We start from the raw sequence: 20,354 nt of genomic DNA, 5'->3' as shown, positions 1-20,354 counted from the left end.
TTTTAAAAAGTAGCATTAAGTTGTCATACAGCAAACGGTGCAATGCTGCCTGAAATGAAGTCTTTTTTGGGCCAAAATGAAATATAAATATACATTTAAGAATATGATGCAATAATGCAGGTAATTGTACACAATTTATTGCCATTTTATATTATCCATTTATACCACATTTTATAAATAAAATATTTTATACCACATTTTTATAAATAAAAATTTTATACCACATTTTATAAATAAAATATGAGTATCTGTACCAGTGTCTTTTCAGTTCATACATGTTTAATAAACTTTCTGAATACTTCAGCTACTGTTGCGTCATATCACTGAAGCATTGATAATAGTTTCCCAAACCAGTAAATTAGGACTGCAGCAAAGAGCTTTTTTTCTAGGAATTACACATAGGATTTAATTTCCACTTAGCTATTAATTCAAACCTTGGATCACTTCTCTGATTTTTCTTTTCTGTTATTGATTGGATTCTGGAAATGAAGGAGCACTGGTTTCGGCATTTGATATTAGGATTCTTCAAATGTGCCAGTTTACCCTTGACTGAATTAGTTCTAAAACAGTCCCCAGCAGGCTGTAGTACGTGCTTATGCCTATGGTTTCGTAACTAAGGTGAGATCACCAAGCCCAGTCCACTTACCAAATCGATAGGAGGCATTGATCTCTCATTTCAAGGCCAATGTGTTACTCTTTGTTTTTTTGCAAAGTAGCTTTAATTTTTATAACAGGCAAAGCAATACAGTGATATACCTGTCTTAGTGAGTATGCTTCGTGAATGTGTGCTCAGATGCTTAAACTCCCATCCGGCGTTTCTGCATTATGATGATATTAAAAATGAAAGCTATCTATACTTTGTTGTACCCTAAGATCATTTGGAGTAATCTGTAGCAGTTACAGAGTTATTTATATCTTTCTTACTTGGGTTCTAAGGAAACTTTATTCAAATATTACCCACTTTTCTGGATCGGGTACTATAAAGCTTCCTACATAAGTTTACATTAAGCGAAATTAAAATGTGAAAAATCAGCATTTACACAGCAGATTTGGAACACAGAAATTCTCTTCTCTGTTCACAACTTTGTCACCTCCTACCCTTCCCACTGAATCATCAGAGCTTTGGGCCATTTGCTGGCACTCTGACCACACATAGCCACCGCCATTCTCCCAGCCCATCAGTCCCCAGCTGTCTCGACTGTCTGCCACTGCCAGCCTGAGCTCTGGTGTTGTTCATTTCAACTCTGTCCTCTTGGGTCTTACAGTGCTCTGACCAGGCTCCTTGTGACAATTCACAGTCCTGGGTTAGCCCCACCTTTTATTCATCAGAACGCCCAGTATCTAACCCTGCTGACTGGATCCACTAGAAATCCTGGACTTTAACTTAACCAAACCTTCTTTACTTTCGGGCAATCCTTTTATTTATTCCTTTTTGAATCCTTACCGTATTTTTCTAGATCAGCACTGTCCAATAGATTATAATGTGAGCCACATATATAACTTTAAATGCTCTAGTAGCCACATTAAAAAAGTCAATTTTGAGAATATATTTTATTTAATCAAATATAACCAAAAGTATTGAGATATTTTACTCCTTTTTTGTACCGAGTCTGAAATCCAGTATGTAGTTTACACTTACATGACCTCTCGTTTGGAACTAACCACATTCCAAGTGCTCAGCAGCCGTATGTGATTTGTCACTACTGTATTGGACAACACAGGCCTCGACTTTTCCTACTCTCTTCAAACCTTACCCCTAACTGCCTCAGTTTCAGGAAGACCTCATGATTTATTTTCCAGGGAAAATTCAAGTTAATTTACTTCATGCCGCTTTACGTTAGTTCTTTTCTACCTCAACACATATCTGTGGCAGCACCCATACCTTCCCAAAATGTCTGTCCAACTTTATCCATTCTTTTTTTCTCCCTTCTTTCAAAAGAGAACGCTATGGCCAGTCCCATTCTTTCCTGCCTTTGCTGAGACTTTGCTTAATCAAATATCTCCTCTTTCCAGAATCTTCACCCCTCACTTTCCACTAACATTCCCAGGTTTTGCTCAACCTAAAGGTTTACTGGTTACTGCTGTTTCCCAAAGTACCATCTTCTGTATTACTTTGAACTTCCCACCACCTACCCAGCCCCTTCCAATAGGGCTTCAATCCCCACTACTGCCAACACTGCTGTCTGCTAAGTTGTCAATGACCTTCCAGTCTCCAAATCCAGTGGCCCTTTCTCAGTTCTCATTTCCTTTGCTGTGTCCATAACATTCCAGACTATAGCTCACCCCTTTCTTCTTGGAAGTTTCCTTCTCCTTGACTGCCTTAACCTACACTATTGTAGTGCCCTTCCTCACACTCAGGACTGGTTTTTACAGCTCCGCTTTTTCTTTTCAGTCTCAAATTATGGCTTCATCTTAAACCTTAGCCTCCCCTCCCTAGGAGATTTCCTCCACTGTCACAGCTTCAATCCTCATTTCCACTCAGAATACATCCAAATGTAAATATTCCACCCTCTGTATTAAATTTCAGTCCTGTGTTTCCAATTGCCTACTGTACATATCATCTGAATATCATTGGATATATGATATTAAGGACCATTTTAACTCAGGGCTACTGTGACAAAGCCTAAAAAAATGTCATTTCATTTCCAAAATTCTAAAAAATTCGTAAGTATTGTGTGTGATTGTCAGCCTCACCTCATCTGTGATCCCTACCCCATCTCTGCCCCAGGCTGTGTCATGCTGCCCTGCTTTGATGTCATTATGAGGGTACTTCGAAAAGTTAGTGGAAAAATAGAATTAAAGGAGTACCCTCGAGTATCAAAATCTAGAGGTTTAAAAAAAAATATCAGTTTTCCCCAAGCCAGTTCACCCTGAGATTTCCTATTTTTGACAGTGGCACTAATCACTCAGTCACCCAGCTTTGAAATGTTGTTTTCATCCTTAATTATGTCTTCCTCCTTTCTCCCACAGCTAATTAGTCACTGTTCTTGCCAACTAATCCTTCATAGTATTTCCTTTTATCCAGCCCATCTCCTTAACAAATTGTTCGCACCATTCACATAACATCCCACGTTCTCTTTCTCAATTCCCGTCCTATCCCTTCCTCAAACTCAACTTTTGCAACCTCCCACAATACAAAATGTGTTGGCAGTGGTTCAGTATTTGCTTAAGTGAATGCCTAGTCTTCCCAGCTAGACCTTAAGTTCCTTAAAAGCAAGAAGAAAATTTTATGGTTTCTTCATTCCTGTGCTTACTAGATAATAGATCATCAATAACCATTTACTATTGATAATACTTGTTTTCATTCAAAGACAAAATTTCCCTTAAGTGTCTGAAAAGCAGTTTTAAATATAATCAGGTTGTCCCTAGTTAATTACATAACTTTGGGAGACATTTAACGTATGATGTGAGAGAGATAACAACTTTATTTTGGAAAAAGCATCACATTTACGATTTGATCCTTGTTTTTCCTGTTAGCTAGTCAAGATACAAGTTCCTTAACTCTTAGTTAGCTTCCTTGCCTGTTATGTACCTAGCTAATGGAAGTTATTGTGAGGTTTAAATTAGGTAATATATGAAAGTGCTTTGAACATTTCAGAATCTATGTAATAGATAATCTTGCCACAAAGTGCCCAGAATCAACAGCTTATTCTTTTAAGATAATTCTTTTTTTTTATTGACCTCCTAATTAGAAACCTCAGGAGATCTTAGCAAGTTGACTGGAAGATCTTCTGGGAGATGGCTCTATACCAAACAAACGTTAGTTAACATTCTGCCTACAATTTCTTCAAGGAGAGCCTGGATTTGGTGCCTGCCATTCTCAGGCTTTTTGAATGGGTGGCTGGAGATTTAGAAAGCTTTTCTAGAAAGCATACCATTTTTAACAGATGTAAAACAATTCATTCCATGGGGATTCACTTGAAAATAGCAAATTCTTTGTCCTCTTTGAAAACTACTTGCAGGTTCTTCTGTGTCCCTGCACACCTCACAGGTGGGTAAGCCACTTTCCTTAGCACTAAGGAGGACTCCCCCCTTTAGCACAAATCACCCTGTCTCATGATGTATTTATTTCCAAATCTGTCTGCTATGTGAGTCTGTGGGCATCATAAAACAGATTATTATTTATTTCATATTTATTTGTATGTGTTTTTGTTTTTTACAATTCATTTATTTTTATATTCCTGCCACCTCCAACAAAGTCTGGCACTTAGTTCTTGCTCAATGAATACTGAATAACTGAATGAATGTGGAAGAGGTAACGCTTCAGACAGTGGTGATGTTTTAGTCTCTTTTGTATTCCCCTGTACTACCCCCTGCACGAAACAGTAAAGACTACAGGCTGCAGACCCCCAAATACCTTTAGCCCATCTGGCGTAGACCTAGGCCTAGGCTTCTGTCGGTCTGTTGTCTCCAGATCCAGTGAACCTCTGGAGAAGCCAGGCTTCTGTGGAGATCCTTTCTTCTCCCACCTCTGCCATCTACTGTCAGGGTCCCAGGGGTTTACTGCAGGTCATGTCTTCCAAAAGACCCCTCTTCTCCACCTAAAAGGGATTATTATTTTGGTGCTTTGTTCCCAACAAACTCTCCTAAAAAGAAAATTATTTGGTGAAATCTTTCAAATTTTTTTAAGTACATGCAAATCTTTGATGCATTATCCTATTCTGGCATCTTTGCATTTAAAAAAAAAAGATGATGATGATAATGATAACACCTACTCTGAGAATAGACAAGGGCTCATCCGAAGGCATGAATGTCTAGTGGTCAGTCAGTGTGACTAGCGATTGGAGCAGGGAGAAGAGAGAGGCTTTAGATCAGCAGTGCTTCTCCTTCGCCCCTGGAAACCTACTTGTAGAGCCAGCCCTTCTCAAAAGAGAGAAAAAAAAATCTTTGACTCAGCCCAAAACATGATTGTGAGCCTCTCCTCTACTTTCTACATTACAGAAGTGTTATAGGGGAAAGGGAGCAAATTTTTGCCCAACAAAATGCCTGCCTACTGGAACCTTTTCTGAGTTAACGTCATTGGTGGACCAGGTAGTGGTGGAGAGTAGGAGGGGAGGAAATTCTCCCAGCTTCAGATTGCTGGGGTATCCTCAGCCTGCTATAAAAGAGCCTCTTCATCTTAAAGCCCTGATGTACTCTCCAGCCAGCCTGAGGTAAGTCTGTTGCCAAGGAAGAGGTTAGCACTTTGATCTATGGCATTACTCATGTCACCTGCATAGCCTCTGGTTATTGCTAGGGTATGTGACTTTTTCAGCTAATTACACACCCAAGAATGATAGGAGCAGCTCCCTGCCCTCTTTAACCTGGTCACCTCCATTTTCCTTTGAGCAGATGACTGGAATCTAATTCTGTGAGCTAAGTGTCTCTGGGTGCACTGCACAAGAAGCTGGCAGTATATATAAGCCACTGCCACTTACATTTGGTTGTAAGATGGGAATTTTGCATCTTACTTTCTCTTCTTGAAAATTGATGGAACATCATTCTCTAAAAATCATTTGTTACTTGCCTAATTTGAGAATGAATTTGCATAGATTCTTCAGCAAAGCTTCTATGCTTTTTTCATATGCTGATGACCAGAATATTCAAAATATTTCCATTTTGTGTCACATTTGAAGCACCATGGCTTTTTTCTTTTGAACCTAATTTTTTTGTTTCTAAGTTGAGAGAGGCTGATAACTGAATGATAAATGTGATGTGGATTTGAAAGCTAGCATTCCAGATTTTTAAATCACAGAGTGTAAGCAAACAAATCATGTCCAACATGGCTTTATCCAAATATCAGCTCCAGCTTTTATTGACACAGTGGCTAGCCCCTCAGTTTTGGTCTTGTTTTGGAGGCAGGCCATATCTTTGTCCAGATGCACATGGTATTCTCCCAGACCTTCCTCCATGCTTCCCAAGGCACCACTTCTCCAAAACCTCTAATTTCATTGTCACTGCCTCTTCTCAGCAGCAGGGGCATTTGTATGACTAATGTCCACATCTACAGGCTACCACTGAAACATAAAATTATCGGCAGGGCTTCAAGATGCCCACATAATCAATGCCATCCAAAAGAGGAGAGCAGGTTCTTCTCAGAGTCCTCTGTATTTTCAAGTTTGTTTCAAAGCCACCTAATTCAGGCCACTGTAGAGATAGCATGGCCCCCAGAGATACACCCGTAGAAATATATGTTCACTGGAGATTCAGCAATCTTTTCTTATCTGCGAATTTGTGAACTATCCTCAAGGATGAAAAAGACTCTTCCAAACCAGAATGGAAAGTGCCCTTGGCATAGCCATATGTCTACTGGCTCTTGTTTAGGAATCTAAGTGCCAGGGGAGTACCCGCAGCAGCCGCAGCTTTGGGATTGAGCCACAGCTGCTCACGTCGTGGCACTCCAGAGTTCAATGGTGTGTGTGTTCTGTGTCCTCCCCACAGCTATTGACCTGCTGTACTGGCGGGACATCAAGCAGACGGGCATAGTGTTCGGGAGCTTCCTGCTGCTGCTCTTCTCCCTGACCCAGTTCAGCGTGGTGAGCGTCGTGGCCTACCTGGCCCTTGCTGCACTCTCGGCCACCATCAGCTTCCGCATCTACAAGTCTGTCTTACAAGCTGTGCAGAAAACCGACGAGGGCCACCCTTTCAAGTGAGTGCCCCAGCCTGACGAGCCCTCACCTCTGTTTTGGCTCATAGATGCAATCGTCCATGTTTCTCTGAGACCTGAGGGACCTCTCAGGGTCTCCCTACTACCCTGTCTGTTAATATCTAACATTTCTGGTGAATTTCTGAAAGAAATTTAATTATCCGTGTTCTAACACTTATTGCTTTATTGAATTTTTATAGTTTAATTACTCCTAGTAGTAATCATTATCCTTATTCTATCATGTATTGCTTTATTGAGTTTTTATAGTTTAATTAGAACTAATGGTAATCATAATCCATTATACGTATACAATGTTTTATAACTTTAAGTGTCTCAACAATTACTTAATCCTCCTATCTCTATGAGGAAGGCAGGACAGCCATTAAAATCCCTATTTACAGGTGGAAAAACTGAGGTTCTGGGAAGTAAAGTGACATGCCCAGGGCCACATGGCCAGTACATAGCACAGAGCCAGGACTAGGGTGTTTGAATTTTTATTTCCAGGCTCTATCTGGAAGTTTAACACCAAAGGGCCAACCTTCTGAGGGGTGCAAGTTTCATGAACAGTCTTACTGTGTACCCTCTTCTGTATTTTTATACTGGGGAAGTCTGATGAGGATGAACATTGAAGAGGAGGAAATTTAAATAAAAGAAGAAAAGGGCAGTCTGCTAACTAAGAGGATACATGAAATCTGACGGAGGGAGGCGTTAGCCCTGCCAGCTGCATCCACCCACCTCCACCACGGTTCAGCCCCCAACTCTAGATTATGGGCCTGGCTACTTGTAGCACTGACTGTCCCTGTCACCCCCTCCCCTGGTGTCTGGCCCCAAAGTGCAGGCACCACAGCAGTTGTCCTCATCTCCTGTAACCCAGGGACAGTTCCAAGTTCTGGATGACGTGTAGATGATGCTGCAGAATGACTTCTGGGCCCTGCCACAGTAATTCACCAATGACACCTCTGCATCTGTCCTGCTCTCACCTGGGAGCTGAATCAAGGCCCAGTGGCACCAGGCTCTTATAAGGAAATGAGATGCTGTTTATGGGGCTTTGTGGACAGAAAGGAAAAGGCTACATATTCAACCTTCCTTCCCTGCCTCTGGTCCTGACTGTAGTGTCAGTTACAGCCTGGGCATTCTTGACCTCAGGATGTGTTTGTCCCTCCTCTAATGCCGAGTTCATGGATCCTCTGGGCTATAACTTGGCTACACAAGTTCCCGATACCCAAAGGTGCAAAGAATGGAGAAGTGGACTGTCATCTCTACTTCTACCAGGGCATATACAGTGCCCGCTTCAGTGGCCCCAGCCTGTGACCAGAATCCACATCTTCACAGTTCTCCCCTGTCCCAGCCTCTGCCCTTAGCCATCAAAGCAAGGCTTGTTTCTACCATGAGTCTAACTACAATTAGCCCAACTATGTGATCTTCCTTTAGGAGACAAATTGAAAATGTAGAACTTTTCTTTGGCTGAGTTATTTTTATCAGTAAAAGGGATATCTGACTCAGAGTACATTTTTAATCAGAACACACAATCTAGACAAATCAGTATTTTTCTACTTTTTCTAAAGGGGAGAAAAGCCATAACATTTAAATGGAAACACCTTGTCTTAGTCAGTTACAGCTTCTGTAACAAAGTATCATAAACTGGATGGGTCAAACAACAGGAATTTATTTCTCACAGTTCTGGAGGCTGGGAAGTCCGAGATCAGGGTGCCAGCATGGTGGGGTGCAGACTGCTGTGTTCTTATTGTATCTTCACAAGGCAGAAGAAGGCGAGAGACTGTCTGGGGTCTCTTTTATAAAGACACTAATCCTATCTATAAGGGCTGCACCCTAATGATCTAATCACCTCCCAAAGGCCCCACCTCCTGACACCATCACTTTGAGGGTTAGGATTCCAACATATGAATTTTGGGGGGATCCAAACACTCAGTCCATTGTACTCCCTAAAACTCAAGCCAATACTGCCTTATTCTTCTCATCTAAATTCCCAGTTAGGTAAGCACTGCAAGAACTTTGAGTATCCTCTAGGTAGACAATAGGTGCTGTCTTAAAACAGGAGAGCCAGGAGAGGAGAGAGGAAGGATGGACCTCTGTAGAGCACCTAGGCCAAGCAAGAAGAAGCTTAAGCTGTGTTGGTTTTTATAAATTTGTATTTCATATACAAACATATTGTATTCTATTATTTCACTCACCCAGAAGTTAAATTTAACCATTTGAGCAAACGAAAAATGCCACTTCTAACAATATCACTCAATAAAACCAGTGAGTGTTGTAATATGTCTCAGGTGACTTGAGCTTTCAGTGCTCTCTAGATAAACCTGGAAGTAAATCCCAGAATTTAAACATGAATTCTTAGAGTTTTGATGAGGAACAATGATCAGTAGGTAGGATTTCCAGACATCTGAACTACCTAAAAAAGACAGTTCATCTCCATGTAGTCATGTATGGACAGAATTCTTAGAGTTTTGATGAGGAACAATGATCAGTAGGTAGGATTTCCAGACATCTGAACTGCCTAAAAAAGACAGTTCATCTCCATGTAGTCATGTATGGACGATTCAGCAAAGGAGCTGATTTTGCACTGATTTTTCTCTGGTCCCAGCTGGCTGCTCTGAATTATCATCTTACACTATACTGCTGTGTCTTTGGTAGACAGAGACAGTCACAACACCCCTGATAGTCATGATTCCTACGTACTTCAGTGCACTGGAAGCAGGGATGTATGGTGCCCTGCAGCCCATTGGCTGGCATAACCCGCAAGAGGTCCCGGCTGTTGTCCTCAGAGTGAGAGAAGGAACACTTAACTGTGACCACAGGCAGTGGCCTGTCTTGTGATTCCCTCTGATGGAATTCTCTGTGGGGATGGTTTGTTGACAGGGCCTACCTGGAGCTCGAGATCACCCTTTCTCAGGAGCAGATCCAGAAGTACACAGACTGCCTGCAGTTCTACGTGAACAGCACTCTTAAGGAACTGAGGAGGCTCTTCCTCGTCCAGGACCTGGTGGATTCCTTAAAAGTATGATTGCTTAAGCCATTCACTTTACAGTCTGGAGTTCTGTTTTCCGTAAAGGCGTAATACTATAAACCACCACATCATGCAGAATGAAAAGCAAGTACTAATTATATTCTAATATCAGAAGACCTCCATTTGGATGGTACCATGGAGCTCATCTAATCTAATTCCTTCATTTTACAGGTTATGAAACTGTGGCTCAGAGAGGTTAAGACACTTGTCCAAGGTTGCCCAGGGAGTCACTAGCAGAGCTGGGATCAAACCCAGGTCACACAGCTCCTATTTATATACTTTTTCAACACACCAGATTTTCTCTCCTTAAACAATTTTCAATTCCTCAACCAACTTCCTAAAATTAATTTTAAAATAAAGATCTAGTTTAGGGAAAGTAAAAAACATACATGCTTTTTCACTGAAAGAAAAGCTGGACTCTGCTAACAGTAAGACTTCCAAGTGTCCTTACACAGTTTTGGCCTGAGGCTGAGCCATCTGAAGGGCAGTGGTATGCCCAGCCCAACGCTTGGTGAGGATCTGGGGCACCTGGGTTTTATTCCTGGTGCTCCTGCTGAATTCACTGGTTTCATTGAACAAGGTGCTTTGGCCTCCCTGTGACTTACTTGTATAATCAAAGTTAGTTAATTGTGATTCAGCAAGGCCACAAGCAGAGTTTGGGGAGGTCTGGCTGGGGGACTTGTGAATTTTCTGTTCTTCCAGAGCACTTTGTACACACCCTAGCAGGGTTCTTTTACCAGGGGCTGCCTGGTAACTGAGGAAGGGCAGAAGGAAAAGCGAGAGACGTGGTCTTGACCCTCAGTGTGCTTTACTGGAATGATGACTTGCCACGTAATGACTAAGAGAGATACCAGGGAGATTTTAATCACTTTAGTGCTTTTAAAGTAATGTTTGAATCTGTCATTTAAAAATTGTGGACTAGAGTAAGGGTCCACAAACCTTGTGTGTAAAGGGTCAGATAGTAAGAATTTAGGCATTGCGGGCCACACTGTCTGTCACCCCTACTCAACTCTGCCAGTGTAGCACAAAAGCAGCAAAAGACAATACATAAAGGACTGTGACTGTGCTGATAAGATTTTATTTATGAACACTGAAAATGGAATTTAATATCAGTTCATATATTCCAAAATATTATTCTTGTTTTCATTTTATTTAACCATTTAAAAATGTAAAAACCATTCTTAACTCATGGGCCTGTACAAAAACAGGGCAAGGGCCACAATTTGCCAGTCCTTGGCCTAGACTATTATTTCATTGAGTCCATCAAATCTTATAATAAAGTGACCCAAAGGGTTCCCAGAGACCTAAAGACTGTATGCTCTTTCAGTGATTCTGTGATGGGCTTTAAATGCCTTATTGCTCTTTCATTTCCTGTTGAAATCGTGATGTATTTTGCCTCAAAAACCCAGATCCTCAGTTTATACCAGAAGAGATCACAGGTGATATAAATCTTGAATGTTTGGTGTCCCCTCACTATCTAAAAAAGTATAAGAACAAGCAGGCAAACTATATAACAAATTCAATAACAGCAAGAATCTTGGAGGCCCATCAGAATGTAGTTCAGATGAGTCTAATTAAAGCCACAATGAGATTTATTCAATCTTCATAGTTGCTACCCAAATTCAGCATTACACACTTCATTGCAAGGTCCCAAGGGGGCAAAAGAGAAGAACTTACTGGAATTGCATACAACAGACTAATTAGGATGGATGCCAGCACAGGAGATGCAATTGAAAGATGTCATTTCAGCAACATGAAACAGTGGAATGTAAACTGGAAAATCAAAATCATCACAGTAGGGTCTGCAGATGAAGTAAGATTATCCTTCATTTGTACTGAAGTACATTGCAAAGTAGTTCATGAATTCATTAGTGGCTACATATTTCTCTCAACACGTGCAAAAAAACCAAAAGGACAGTTTAGATGAAGAGATATTCTACAAACTTACCAGTGGTTGGGTGTGAACAGAAATATTGTGTAATGAAACTCCATGGCCTTAACAAAATTAACTTTAAAAGCTGTAGCTTGTTATACGCTGCTTAAGAAATTAAGCTTGAAATTGAAAAAAAAAAGACTTATCTGTCAGGAAGGGTTTTAGAAGCTCTGATGATTCTTTCATTCTTCAGTTTGCAGTCCTGATGTGGCTCTTGACTTACGTTGGAGCTCTCTTCAATGGCCTGACCCTGCTGCTCATGGGTAAGAACAGACGAGAGTGTACTCGTATTGGGTCTCGTTCACACACTCTGTTAACACAATGCTTCCAAAGCTCTTAGCTCTTGGCTTGTTCGGATAGATTCCTAGGAATGAATGTCAGCTGTCCCTGAGTGCAGAGCATTTCCCTTACCAGTGAAAGAGTATTATATATTAATAGTATATAATACATGCTGTATATTATTTATATTATATACTTATATTAAGTATAGTATATATGTTAAGAATACAATATATATAATATATTAATAATGAATTTTTAAGTCTGAAGGTTTTTCTTCTTCAGCCACAACTGGTTTTATTTGGCTTCTTTTAGGTATCTGTTTACAGTGGCAGCTATGGATAGAGATTCGTTTTCATCTTGGGAGGGCACAGTCTGTCCTCATTCTAGGAATAATAACGTAATATCTGTAAGGGCTCAGCATCCTTTTGTTTTGCTTGTAAACTGATTCTTTTATCTAGAATATTGATTATTCCAAAAATTGCTATAATAGCACATAACTATATATAAATGTGTCTATAAGCTTAGTCTTATTGACAACTCTCAGATTTTTAATACTGTTTTTTCTTCATCCTAGCTGTGGTTTCAATGTTTACTCTACCTGTAGTGTACGTTAAGCACCAGGTAAGTTCTAATTGATGTCAAACATTCACATTAAATTTTGACCTCATGATCTTTGGATGTGCTCATGATTTCTTTCTCTTTGTAGGCACAGATTGACCAATATCTGGGACTTGTGAGGACTCACATAAATGCTGTTGTGGCAAAGTAAGTTATACAGTGCATTTCATAAAAAGGAGAGACTTTCTTAAGCAGGCATTTGAGTGAATTAGGGAGGGGCAAAAAAAGATAGTAAGATAATAGGTTGATTTATAATTATTCACTTATTTGAGTCATGTTTCCATTCCATTCCCTATTATATTATTTCAGAAAATAAGTATCAGTTTTAAAACAATTAAATAAAATCTTCAGTGGTATATTTCAGATATCATAATGAATGAGTTTTAATGAATGAATGATATTAAGCTGTATCTGAGGACTGGCCCATATCCAAGAATAGGATGGGTTGAAGGAAAGAATGAAGCCTAATTCAGAAAATTAAAATTAACAGTTTAATTGAAATAGAAACAATTGAATTAACAAACATTTTCAATCTTTTAAGCAATGAACAGCACTAATTTTTTTAAATCATTGAAATTATGTTTAAAAATTTAAATTATTTTTTAATAACTTTAAAATATGTGAAAATTTTTGTTACCTAACTATTTTATATTATACCATTGTAACTCAACAAGAGTGTGTGTGTGTTTGTTTAATTAACACCATTGCTTTTTAAGTCTACTTTATGGGCTACCTTATGTATTAAAGATTTCAGTTTTACATATCCACAGCTAACATGATTATTAAACTGAGTAGTTTTCCCTGATTTTTGTATTAGTATTTTCATGTATGTGGTCATCTAAAATGATAGTTTTTATGTTGTCATTATTATTCAAGATTTTGTTTTAATCAAATGATGACCAAGTCTTCAACTACAAATACATGTTGCCAAAGGACTAGACTTTGTCAACATAAATTCCATCTAGTAGTTTGATAATTATTTGGCTGGACCTAGATGACGGTCATATTTAAAGGGAGGCATTTTAGACAGTTGAAGATGTATAATAAAATAAATAGGAAAGGACAACCACCATAACGTTTCTCTGCTATTAAATTACATGTCATCAGCTATAGTTCTCTCCTGAAGTATATAAATTTTTCTTTTTACTATGTACACTTTACATTCTTCATCTTAGAGTTGTTAGGAACTCAGGGGGTTCTATGCTGAATTTGGATTCATGACAGTTCTACAACACATTTCAAAATGCCTGCAATTATCAGCTTGGACCCAAGTATAACCAATACCTAATGAAAATTAACAAATGAAGGATAAAATAGTCATTATTTTGTATTAAGAAATGGCAGCATGGCATAGTGTGAAACTTGGTGGTACTCAAACCTGGGCAACCTGTTTAAAAATACTAATTTCAAGACTACACAACAGACCTATAGAAGTAAAATTTCTAGGATTGGTCAGCTTGAATTTATATTATAATGAACTTGTTAGGTGACTTTTTGGCAGCTAGAACTGTGTTCAGGAACTACAGCAAATAACACCAGAATAGGAATTTGGAAAGTGCAAGAAAGGTGTTCTAGACCTAAGTTTTGCAATACTTAGTTTGGGCATGTTGAGCAAATCACATCTATTCATTTTTTATTTGGTTGACTAGTTGATTGGTTCCAAAAAAAGGAGTACTTGTTATGCTCTGGATACTTCGTGTAATAGGCACAGAGGGTATAAAGTGAATGAAAGGATTCCAACCCTAGAAGAGCCAACTGGTGCAGACGAAATTGTAAAGAAATAACTATAAGACTATAAGAAATAACAAATATAAGAACCACAGCAGAGTTGTGTAAAATACTGAAGTCAGGGAAATGAGGAAATAATTGTTCCTTCCTGGAGAGGACAATGGAAAGCCACTAAGACAAGGGTGCATTTGACCTGAGCCCTGAAGGTGACATAAATATTCATCAGGTGGATGATGAGGGGAAGACATCGCAAGAAGAAATAATATGAGCAAAGTCAGAGGAGCATGAAGGTGTAGGTCATGTTCAGGAAGCAGCAAGTCCGCCAGTGTGACTAAAGCTTAAGTGAGTGGAAAGATCACCTAGAAGAAGGAATTTAGAAAGAGAGTCTGCGGCCAGATGGTGAGTGCTTTAAAGAGTTTCAACTCTGACCCAACAGGAAATGTTCAGCCCTTGATGCTTTTAAGCAGGAGATTTATGTCATCATTTCTGTGCTTTGTTAAGATCACTGTGACAGTCTAGTGAGAGGCACTGGAGAGGGGAGAGACTGGAGATGTGGCAGTCAGCTAGGAGGCTATCATAATTCAGACAAAGTGATAAGGGCATATGTTGGTTAAAACGGAGGGAAAAGAGGGATGGCAGAGAATATAACACACATGCAATGTAGCTGCTAAATCACAATCGGAAATCAAGGCTGTGAAAAGAAATAGAAAGGAGATATGTGAACCGTGAGGACTAATAGGTTTCTGGATTGAGTTTTATTCAGAGTTGACTGAGCTTCTTGGTAGCTAGGACAAAAGGAGAAACTGGGTAAGTTACATAGTCCCTGTTATCGGAAAGGAGGAAACAGCAGTTCTTCAAGAGAACCCGTTTTTGCCTGGCACTAAATTTTGAAGGACATTTCTATATGTGATCCTACCTCAAAGGTATCTTTGACCTCTGAAATTCTGATCCCATGTTAGAATAATTCCAGCAAAAGAACTTACATCATTTCAGTGGAACCATTAAGAACATGATTATCGGAAATCAGACAGAATAATTTGAGTCTACTTCCGGCATTTTTAGCTATATGAGCTCCTCATAAATGTTGTTTGACTCTATGAGCCGATATTCTTATCTGTAAATTGGGAATATTAATACTTAACCTCATAGGGTTGTTGTTGGTCATTAAATGAGATTATGTTTGTAAGTATTCTTACTCAGGCACAGGAAGCGCTCAACAAATATTAGATATCATCGTCATCATTATCATCACTATCCTATTACTGCTAAAGATCAGTTCAGAGGGGTGTGGAGGAGGACAGTCCCAGACAGGTCAGGAGATCCCAGGGCCACCTCCTCCTCAATACCGAGGGGAGGGATAACCCTGTTTCTCAGTTTTCTAGCTCTAAAATGGTGGTAATAACACCTAATAACACTTCTTAGAGTTTTGAAAATAAGGGAAAACATCCTCAAATTAGAAAAGACAAAATAAATATTGTAGAGGGGACTAAAGTTTTAAGTAAGTAAGAGCATAATAAGAAATCCCCCCTGAAGTGAATACAACTACCTATGTTCATGTAAGTTATATTCTAGGTGATAAAATAGCCTGAGATTTTACCTAGAAGATCTCTTGGAGAAATCTGAGAGTGAAGGACGTCCTTGAAAACTGAAATTGGACAGCAGCTGTCCTGTATTTCAAATAAGAAGAAAGAATAGATTCCAGAAATTATCTTTCGATGAATTGAATGCCTAATTTCAAGCAAAATTCTAGAATGAATGAGTGAAAGTGTAGATACTTAGAACAAACAGTAATATGTTCACTAAACCGAGGGGTCATAGGGACTGAGCTGGCCAGTGAGTATTCTGATTTCAGTGGGTTCCTTAACGGGTGCTCCTGGTGTCCTTATGAAGAAAAATTGAGATATATGGTTCAGATGATAGCACAGTTGGTAGAGTTTTAGAAACTCTTGAAATAGTAGACCCTAATGTTCGTTAATCCATCAAATATCTGTCTGGGGCAAGGTGTGTGGTAAGGTAACACAGGGCCTTGTCTTTGATCCCATTACTTTCAACCCCATTACTTCTCATGACTATGTGAAAACAAATCAAATATACTTATCAAAGTTCTAGGTGACACATGGCTTGAAGCAAAAGCAAATTCAGAAGATGACAAGCTCAAGATTCAAAATGAATCAAGGAATTTTGAATAAGCTAGAATGCTGATTAAAATCAATAAAATGAAGTTAACAGGGAAAGTAAAGTCCTATATTTAGGTTTTTCAAAAGTCAACTTTACAAGTATAGAATGGGAAAGGTTAGATGAAATAGGGTGTATTATATATATTTATGTATATAATACATGCAAAAAATACCTGGGTTTTCTAAATTCATTACAGCCAAATATGAGTCAACGATGTGCTGAGGCATCTTTAAAATAATCAGTGCAAGTTTTCAACTTTACAAGTATAGAATGGGAAAGGTTAGATGAAATAGGGTGTATTATATATATTTATATATATAATACATGCAAAAAATACCTGGGTTTTCTAAATTCATTACAGCCAAATATGAGTCAACGATGTGCTGAGGCATCTTTAAAATAATCGGTGCAAGTTGAGATGTTATTAATAGAGCATAAAGTCTAAATCAAAAGAGGCCACAGTCATCTTCCATATTGGTCATTCCATATCTGTCTTTAATTTCAGGGTTGGACATTTTAAGAGATGCATTAATACACTGGAGTAATGCCACAAAGATGACCAGGGTATTGAGGTATTGGAAATCTGACAGTAATGGGAAGTGAAGACCAAACTTCTCTGGGGATGATTACCCTGGAAAAGAAATGACTTTAAAAGAACACAATAGCCATCCTCAAATATTTGGAGATCTAACATGAGTCAGATCATATCGCTCCCCTGCCTAAAGTGTGTCAATGGCTTCCCATCACACAGAATAGAATCTAAACTCCTTACCACACAGCCCATGAGTTCCAGCACCATCTGGTTGCTGCTAGCTTCTCAGTCCTCCCCTCTCCACGCCCCAGGCACACTGGTCTCTACTCTCCTTGACACCTAAGCTTGACCTCACTTAAGGGTCTTTCCACATGCTACTTCCTCTGCTTGGAACACTTCACATCCATATCTTTGCCTCGTGGCCCCTTCCTGTCCTCCAGGCATCTGCTTCTCAGATCAGTGGATTTTAAGTAGGCACTACTCACTTTACTATCATGCCCCCTCACCTCCTGTCATACGTACTACCTTGTTTTGTTTTGTTTTGTAGTATTGATCACCATCTGAACTTCACCATCTAAACTTCTCGTCTACTTGTTTATTTCTGTCTCCTCAATCCCTACAGGAATGAAAACTCCGTGAGAACAGGCATCTTCTCGCTTTTCTTGGCCACATTCTTCCATCAAGTGGAAGGGTGCCTGGCACAGAGGAAGGTCTCAGTCAAAATCTGCATGATGAGCTCACAAAGCTTCAAATTAACAAACACTTCCCGTGTAAACCTGTCCTAAAATCATGCTGCCATACTGTGGAGATCACAGAATTTTAGGGGCCTTGGAGATATGTCATCTATACCCACATTTTAAAAATCAGTCTTTAGGACCAAAACAATTCGTTAGCTGGCCTGTCTCATGCAGCTAATTAATAACATAGCTGGGACTAGGACCGAGGTTTCTTAATTCCCATTTTGGGTAGTTTGACCAGACAGAGGATGAACAGAGGATGGTTCCTTTACCTGGAACCATCACTGTTTATGCATAGTTAGTAATAGCACCCTCTTTCTCTTTCAAAAGTGTCCCTAAATTGGATGAGAAATGGTCACCCTGACTATATCACAGTTTCTGTAATCCTGAAATAAATCAACATGTTCATCTACCTAAAAAATTATAATCTAAAGAATGTGGCTTTCTTGGGTCATTGATTATTCAATTCCTACTTCCTTATTGCTTTATAGAAGAGTGTTTGTAACCACACGTACATAAAAACTGTACTATCTTCTGGAATATTAAGCTATTTGGTCACTTGGCTAATTAAACCAACAACAAATAATGAATACATTAAATGATTTTATTAATAACACCTGTGATTTACTACCTCTTCATATTGTCTTTTTAGGATTCAGGCTAAAATCCCAGGCGCTAAAAGGCATACTGAGTAGATCGATCTCCCACCGGGGACTGGACACAAACAGGAATGTCTGGAGTGGTAACAGCTCTCTTCTTACTCGTTACTGCAAATTGATTGTTTTCCCCCCAGTACCATAATCTTAGAGACAAACTTTAAAACAGCTGTTTTCAGGCTGTTTCTGTATTCTTAGGATATTTGAGTCACTTGTGTCAAGCACTAAAGTATAGAGAAAAGTGTATTAGATGTGGTTTTTCATTTCGTGTTGCTAAAAAAAGTGCATGATGGTGAGAGCCCCAGTTATCTGTCCTTCAGTATCCTCCTCCTCCTCTCTGCAGCGCTTCTGTAGCTTCTGACGTTCCCCGCGGCTAGGCCTTTCCTGCCGAGTGCACGGATACAATAGTGGAAATCGCTTATATGTCCTTAGGTTGCTGGTTGGGTTAATCTTTAATAACAATATATAGAATTGTAGACTGATGTTTTAGCAGTTTTCCAACACACACAACGTAAAAATAAAAACAGCCGACCGTACTTATGATCATCAGTTTTGTATAACTTAAAATAATTAAATAAATGAATAAACCCAAAACGAACACGTGGTACTTTTGTTGTATGGGATTGATGGGCTGATTTACATGTGTGGTAACTAAAAAAGTACCAGCATGTTAACTTTATTACAATTTGTATTACTTTCTCTGTAGTTCCTCACGGACTTAATTATGGACTCTAGATATTTGCACTTATGTACTTGATACTGAATGCATAAATAAATGTTACTAAATGTAGAAAGTTCTCCCTCTGTTCTCATAGTCTTTCCAGAAAACACAAAAGGTCTGAGAGACCAAGTCACTTAATGACATGCTGGGAGGATGAGACCAGATGCTCACCTTACTCCTTCCTGCAGGATACAGGGTCAAACCCCAACCTGGTTTATGACTTCTTTGGGTTATCAGTAGAAATCACTGAAGAGTAACAAACTGGGAAACACTCTTTATGTTGTACACTGTGGGATCAATGCATATATTTTAAATGTTTTTAAAAATCTTGAAAGTGATATAAAAGCCTTACATAAAGTTTTTTATAGCAATATGCAACACAACACCAGCATAAAATAATTGTAATTGCTATGAACTTCCTCTTTAGGTAATTGTTTATTGAGCACCTACTGTGTGCCACGCACTAAGAATAGGGCTGTGTATAAGAGAGATGACAGTTCCTGCCCTGACCATGCTAAGTATTCTAACATTTGATCGCTGCTTTTTGTAAAAAAGTCCAATTGCATATTTTATTTCATTGTTAGAATTGTAAGTCAAAGACGAAGAGGTAGAAGTAAATGAAAGGAGTTGCAGTGGAAGAAGTAAAAGTAGTGCAAGAAGAAAGAATTAATCATAAAAAGCTGCCTTTGACCAGTTTTGTGCTTAGATTCAATAGTATTTATGGAGCGATCCTTCTGCACAAAGTGGTGTGAGGGTTACAAGGGCAACTCCACTCTGTGCCAATTGCCAAGAAACTCCCATCTGGTGCTGGGGGAGAGGGCAAGTAGCTACATAGAAATGCAACTACAAAAAAGGTAGCATCAAGTAAGAGCTGGGATACAAGGCTCAAGCAGCAGAGAAGGATTCACAGGGGGTGTGATCTTCGGAGCTGGGTCCTGGTCTGGTTTTTGCCAGATGAAGAGTGTTCACCCCAGGGCCGGCCCGGTGGCGCACTGGATAAGTGCGCCACTTGGGAAGCACGGCGGCGCTCCTGCCGAGGGTTCGGATCCCACATACAGACCGGTTCCCGCTCACTGGCTGAGCGAGGCGCGGGAGCAACACCGAGGGTTGCAGTCCCGTTGCCGGTCCCCGGTCCGGTACGGGGGCAACACTGAGGGTTGCGATCCGTTGCCGGACACGGAAAAAGACAAAAAGACAAAAAAAAAAAAGAGTGTTCACCCCAGAATGAAAAAGAACATCAGCTAAGGTGCGAAGACATGAAAGTACGTGGTGTGTGCAGAGAATGATGAGTAATAAAGAGTAATAAGTTCAGTAATAGT

General features: G+C 39.5%; 1 protein-coding gene across 1 annotated transcript in view; it reads left to right on the top strand.

The window, feature by feature from the left end:
* The window catches only part of RTN1 (reticulon 1), a 27,595-nt gene extending 8,484 nt beyond the window's left edge, over window positions 1-19,111 (top strand). Inside the window, exons 2-7 of the mRNA XM_008575924.1 lie at window positions 6,421-6,628; window positions 9,503-9,641; window positions 11,777-11,846; window positions 12,440-12,486; window positions 12,572-12,630; window positions 18,311-19,111. Of these exons, the coding sequence (XP_008574146.1) occupies window positions 6,421-6,628; window positions 9,503-9,641; window positions 11,777-11,846; window positions 12,440-12,486; window positions 12,572-12,630; window positions 18,311-18,353 (566 nt within the window). The 3' untranslated portion in view covers window positions 18,354-19,111. The remainder of the gene's footprint in view (window positions 1-6,420; window positions 6,629-9,502; window positions 9,642-11,776; window positions 11,847-12,439; window positions 12,487-12,571; window positions 12,631-18,310) is intronic.
* The last annotated feature ends 1,243 nt before the right edge of the window (window positions 19,112-20,354 follow it).

This window comes from Galeopterus variegatus, unplaced genomic scaffold (assembly GCF_000696425.1).
Source record: "Galeopterus variegatus unplaced genomic scaffold, G_variegatus-3.0.2 Scaffold1257, whole genome shotgun sequence".
Classification (NCBI taxonomy): Eukaryota; Metazoa; Chordata; class Mammalia; order Dermoptera; family Cynocephalidae; genus Galeopterus; species Galeopterus variegatus.
This window is presented reverse-complemented; position numbering and strand designations above follow the sequence as displayed.